The 6,324-nt window shown below is 46.2% G+C and overlaps 1 protein-coding gene across 1 annotated transcript; it reads right to left on the bottom strand.

The window, feature by feature from the left end:
- Positions 1-633: 633 nt before the first annotated feature.
- On the bottom strand, positions 634-4,166 carry RRAD (RRAD, Ras related glycolysis inhibitor and calcium channel regulator). Its single transcript, XM_032195574.1, has 4 exons — positions 3,714-4,166; positions 3,529-3,602; positions 2,823-3,027; positions 634-1,482 (listed from the first exon to the last, which is right to left on the bottom strand). The coding sequence occupies exons 1-4, from the start codon at positions 4,066-4,068 to the stop codon at positions 1,205-1,207; spliced, it is 912 nt and encodes a 303-aa protein (XP_032051465.1). The 5' UTR covers positions 4,069-4,166; the 3' UTR covers positions 634-1,204.
- Between the last annotated feature and the right edge of the window lie 2,158 nt (positions 4,167-6,324).

Genomic DNA, 6,324 nt, shown 5'->3' with positions numbered 1-6,324 from the left:
ACTGTAATAACACTGAAGGCCACAACACGCCATAGCTGGAGCCTGCAACTCTTTCAAACAGCCTTGCCATGATGGTTTGAATTTCAAGCCATTGAAAGTTACTTACAGGCTTGGGAGTAGACAAGAAAATTATACTTCTCCCAGAAAGGAAAAATACAACAAAACCTACAAACAGTTACTACCACCCAAAAAAAAAAACCAAAAAAAACGTGTTCAGTGGCTGTCATACAGAGATGTAGAAAGTTGAACACTACAGGTTTCAATTAATCAGTGTGGAAACACATCTAACTATAGGCATCTAGAGGTCTGTTTCTGCTGGAGCTCATAAGAGAACTGGGTTGAAGATGAACAATGACATTAAGGTACTCCTTCCTGATGTGAGCTGTTGTAGTAAGGTACTCATGAAAGCAGGATTTACTTAAAGAAACTGTCTACTGAAGAACTGGATGCAGAGTATGCCCAATTCATCTCATTCTGGAACTGTCAAATGTAACTCAGTTGAAGTCTGAATATAAGGTTCTGTACAGTTGAAAGAAGGTCAATATAAAAATATTGCTCCCAGTCTTTATCCAAACTATGAGAAAAGCACAGTTTATTATAACAGGAAATAATACTTTATTATAAAATCTGCATGTAAACAAGTAACAAATTAATTGAATAACAGTTAATGGAAGTGCAAATTAACTTCATAAAATGACATCTGTTCTGTATTTAACTATATATATAAATTTGTTTTACTCCCATTCTAATGTGGTTCTACTCCCCCCACCCCATATTTAAGTTTAAAAAGATTTATCTTTGCTTGCTTTATACTAAAAACAGTGTACGAGCCTGCGTACAAATTTAAGTTTTGCTCTGCAAACGAGACAAGTCTATGGTGATACATATCATCATCTTTTCTTATCGTTGCATCTCTGTTATCCACAGGACAAGAGGATATATAATATATGTACATAATGAAAGTGTGGGCATGTCAAGCCACTTATTTAGAGTTAGTTCATTTACTTGTACGCATTGAAACTTGAGCCATTTATCAATGAAGTAGACATTGTAATATAAGTTCTGGACTTGCTTGTGCACCTTAAGGCATTAATGAGAGTCTCACTGATAACTCATTCTTATCACCATGAGGATCATCCATATACTTCAACAGTCAAATGCTTGTTCGCCTCCCATGCGTGACATCTGGCCTTGCTGAAAGCTTCTAAAGCACAGATAAGTCATGGCAAGACTTTGATTTTGCTTTAAAAGCCATCTTCTTATTGTTCTTTGCCACAATTCTCCCAAGGAATCGCTTGGCCTTTTTGCCTATGCTTTCTCTTCTTTTTGTGTTGGCCATTCTTCTAGCATTGTCTTCTTTGCTGTCTTTGCGAAGTCTAATTTGCCGAACAATACCTTCAAACAGATCCTTGACGTTATGATGAAGAGCAGCTGAGGTCTCAATGAACTTGCAGTCAAACACAACGGCACAGGCCCGTCCCTCTGGATGGAAAGAAAAAAAGAGAGATGAGTGGAGACTGACATTTTCTCTTTAATATATTGTGGCAAGAACAAAAAAAAGTTTGACTTAAATACAGTGCCTTCAACATCACAAAAGAACTTTGTTAAATAGTAGGAAGAATGAATATTTGCACTCATTGTTTTGCTGCAGTGTGGTCAATAATCTCACATGACCAGTAGTACTGAATATAAGACAATAGTAGTCCTACAGGCAGACCTGTCTAGTATAATTTAAAATCTAAAGCTGATAAAAGAGAGGTACTTGGATGCGTGCTTGCTGTCTAATAGGAAAGATTGTGAGGTACAGAAACTAGTTCCTATTTCTTCTGGAAGTTGTTGAGCAATTGTGCACCTCAGCCTTGCTATAGGAAGCAAGTTTTCCATAGTAGCTACAGTTGAAGCTGGCAGTCCAAAAGGTCATTAAACAGATTACATTGGAGGTCATGAAGCTGTAGACCAGTGGATTTGATTGGGACTGCCTTCAGAATAGATGATGCTCTGTTTGCAGTGTTCCAGAGGTAAGCATGCAACTCTGGAACATTGCTGCAGTGCAAGTTTCCATGTTTGCCTTGTGGTGAATAATGGCAAAGGTTTAAACCTGAGCAAAATAATGACACCTCTAGGATGGGTAAACCATGCACTGCCACAAGCCTGAAAAGAACGTGGATCTCCTGATCAACTCCAGTCAATTCCCTGTACAAGCATTTAACGCAGGAATCATGCCATAACCAGACAGCAATAAAAGGTTCATCATTATCTGTACTCTAGTTGTAGAAATGCACCCTGGCACTAACTGAGAAAGTTCTCACTGGCCTCAGGTGTGGAACACATACAAGGAGACTGTGTGAGCCTGGTCCTTCCAGCTCACCACAAATGTGATGAAATCTCTTCCAGAAAAAAAAAGACAAAAAAAAAGTACAGTTGCTGTGGGATCACCATTTTCATAGACTGCCTGGGTTGTGATGTGACACTCCTGTCCCTTAAAAAAAACATAGCTCGGGCTATCAAACCTTGAGACTAGCAAGTGCTGCTGTGTGCTTAACATCCAGCTAAACCCTACACACAGCAGTGTGCTAAAGCTGAAGCATTGTCTCTTGCAGTGCAGTTCAGCACATAGCGCTATGCACAATCACACGTCTTCCCCCACTGCCATCTCCACTGCTGTTTGTGGTGCAGAGCCCCCCCTCAGTGTGAACCAGCTGGCTTGATTTCTTTGGGGTGCCTCCAATCATGTTTTTCTCCATCAAACCTGGACCAATCCTATTGATCATGATCCTCTGCTACTAATTTAGACAGTACTGTATAAATGAAGAGTAACTTACCATCAACTGAGACTTCCCGGGACCTGACCAGGTCGCTCTTATTGCCCACGAGAATAATAGGAATGTCTTCCGTTTGCCTTGCTCTTCTTAGCTGTATCCTTAGTTCAGAGGCCTTTTCAAAACTAACTTTGTCAGTCACTGAGTATACGATAATATAGGCATCGCCCATTTTCATACAGTGGTTCTGAAGCCATTGGCTGTCATCCTAAAACAAAGGGTGAGAAACAGATTTATTGCATTGAAAAAGCTATTCAACACTAATTATTTAGGTACTGTAAACATCTTAAAGATATTCTTCGTAGCTTTATAATAAAGAGGCAGCCAAAGTAAGCAATCTCCCAGAAAGTTTCTTAAGATTTTCTCATTTGAAATATACTACAGAACAAAATCATCGTGTTTCCAGAAATTATATGGGGTCTGCACTGCTCAGATTGTTAATCTCTCGTTTTGCACGAATTTCCTGGGCTGCTGATGTAAGCTGCTGCTTACTGCAAGCATTAAAGGATTCGCTGTCTGAGCCTGTGCAGGTTTTTTAATTGCCTGTCTAGCTACAACAAATGGATTGCGAGAGAGAAGAAAGCGGCACGCGCTGATTCTGTACCGCCGCCTTGTAGGAGCGTCACGGTGCCCACAGGCAGCCGGACACCTGGACGCGGCCGCTGTGCAGCCCGCAAGGAAAAGAAAGGCACGTTGAGGCGCTCCGTACCTGCTCCCAGATATCGAACACGACCAGAGACGCCTCTTCCCCGTCGACCACGATCGACCTGTCGTACGTGTTGCCTGGAGGGGGAAAACACAGCGTTGGGGAAACGGGCGGCACCGCGGCGAGCGGCCGCCCCCCGGGCACCCCGCGCCCCCGGCCCCGGCCCCGGGGGGGCCCCGCGCCCTCACCGGCCTCCTCCGCCTCCGCGCAGTCCTCGACGCCGCCGAAGATGCGGGCCAGGCTGGTCTTGCCGACGCCGTGCTCGCCCAGCAGGATCACCTTGTAGAGCCGCCCGTCCGAGTCGCTGCCCGACGAGATGACGGAGTCGGAGGAGTCGGAGGCCCAGCTCTCCCGGTGCGCCTCGCCGGGGCTGTAGGAGGTGCAGCGCACCAGGCCGGACAGCTCGTCGTGCGGCAGGGCGGCCCGCAGGTCCCGCTCGTCCACCGGCATGCTGCGCCGGTGCAGGTGCTGGTGCGCCGCGAAGGGCATGCTGCCGCGCCGCTTCTCCAGCGAGCGGAGCTTGGCGCCGCGGTTCAGGGTCATGGGGACGCCGGGCTGCTGAGAGGAGCCGCCCCGCTCGTCCCTCGACGTGCTCCGGAGGGAGAGAGAGGAGAGGAGAGGAGAGGAGAGAAGAGAGGAGAGCCGGGCTTCCCCGCTGCCACAGCTCGCTGCCGGTGCTGCCGCCGCCTCGCCGCTATTTATGGCCCGGCCCGGCCCGGCCCCGCCGTGACGCGCGGCTCTCAGCGCGCCCGGGGGCTGCCTCCCCGCCCACGGCAGCTCCGCGCCGCTCGGCTCGGCACGGCTCGGCACCGAGCCCCGGGGAGCCGGAGCCGTGCGGAGGCGGCTGGGGGTGGGAGATGCCGCGCTGTGAGGGGGGGCGGGTGTGCCCCGGGTGTCGTGTCCCCCTCCTCCTCACCCTCACCCCCCGACTCCCCATTTCTGAGGCTGCACCGTGTGGAGTGGGTTCAGTGGGTGATGCTGGGGGGGGCGGATGATCACGGAGGTCTTTTCCAGCCGTAATCAGGCTGTGATCCTATGAAATTGCAAACGGGGCTGGCCGTGAGCCCTGCCAGGCGGCTTTCCTCAGCTCCTCACGCTCCGTGGCGTTGCCCGGGAGCGGCTTTGCTGCCTACAGCAGCCTCGGGAAACAGCTGCACATTGGCAGCGTGCTCGGCACCGTGCTGCCGTTCCTTAACGCTCAGGAGCAGGGGGTGAGAGCGCCCCTTCTAGGTGCAGTCTTGCTGCATGCGGGGCTAACGGTTTCAGAGGGCAACACAAAACATAAAGGTCAAATTCTTCCCTTCATTTCACCTGAGCAGCGAAGTGAGACAGTGAAAGTTTTATCTCTTAAGTGGCACAGTCATTACCGTGTGATCAAGTGAAGAAACGACTAACCAGATAACTATACTTGTGTCCCGAATGGCTCACCCCGGCATCACACATACCGGTTATTATTTACCTAGCAACCCAAACATGTTAGACATTTCACAGCCAAAATAACCCTGGCTGCTGCTCCCAAAAGATTACAGCCTGGTCACTGCGGGGAAATCCCCGTGACCTTGTGTAGGGACCACTGCCATCAAATTAATGAGTTAAAGGGTTTGTAAATCAGCTGCTGCAACAAGGCTAAAGAAGGCAAGAAATAGGGAGTTGATGGAGATTAAGATGCAGACATAGGGAATAAGGTAAAGAAAGGAATCTGTGGGGCTGGGCTGTGCAGTTGCACAGCCAACAAAATACAGCACACTGGCTCATAAGCATCTTTTTCTTATAACATGTTGAATTTCTGAGGCTAATTGACTGCGACAAAGATAAACATGGAAAATACTGTAAAGGGGCTGACCACAGGGAATGGATTTTTTTTCCTTATGAATTCCAGTGAATATTTTATTTTCAGAAGTTAATGCTGCAGTTCACGTTCTGGGGTAGGTTTGGCCCCTCTGCCCTGATAACTGCAGGTTGAAGTGTCAGTGTGGCAGTTAAAGATCACCAAGTGCTTACAGCGAGTTCTCTCCGCCTGTCTCACAAAGCAGGAACCAAAATAGCCATGTCAGTTTAGATAGCCAGAGCTTGGTGGTTAAGAGAACTGAGTGCTGCAGTTAAATGAATAGAATTATAGAGCTTTGGTCAACATTTTAAATCATATTTAAACAAGTTATGGTTAGCATTTGAAATGCACCAGGGTTACTTAACTTGGATAAACTGGAATCTACCAAACCATCTTGATTAATCTGTATTTATATACAGTCAAGTGGGTAAATATACTTTCAGAATTGTTTTTTCTTCAGTTAACTTTATGAATTTGAATGTCTCTGCCTAAAATCCTCACCCAAAAATACTCTGTTTGATTTTAGGAGTTTTTTGGACCTGTCTTTCCTGCTGACTTTACTGTGTGTCACGGTCAAATTTTAGAAGATGAAATATAAAGTGGAGGTATTTTTAATTCTTTACTGTGTGGAAGAAGGGAAATCTGGGAGGCATCAGAACTAAATATACTGTGCTGCTTTTATGCCACATGTAGTATTACTGGTTGAAACCAAACTAAAAATGGGATTTTCAGTGACAGGACTTTAAAAATGCCATTTTTTTATTTCAGGTCTTTTGCTGATGAACACTGTGAATATTTTAATGATGTAAATGCAAGATAGAGCCCCCATAAGCCAAAAAAATAACAAGAAAGGCATATATAAAAATGCTAAACACAAACTTGAAGAGAACAGCTTTTCAGTAGGAGAAGAGGCTGAAAGTAATAATAATAATAATAATAAAATAATAGAAATCATACACGACTGTGTGGCA

Source organism: Aythya fuligula, chromosome 12, assembly GCF_009819795.1.
Source record: "Aythya fuligula isolate bAytFul2 chromosome 12, bAytFul2.pri, whole genome shotgun sequence".
NCBI lineage: Eukaryota > Metazoa > Chordata > Aves > Anseriformes > Anatidae > Aythya > Aythya fuligula.
Note: the sequence above shows the minus strand (reverse complement) of the source record. Positions and strands in the feature narration are given on the sequence as shown.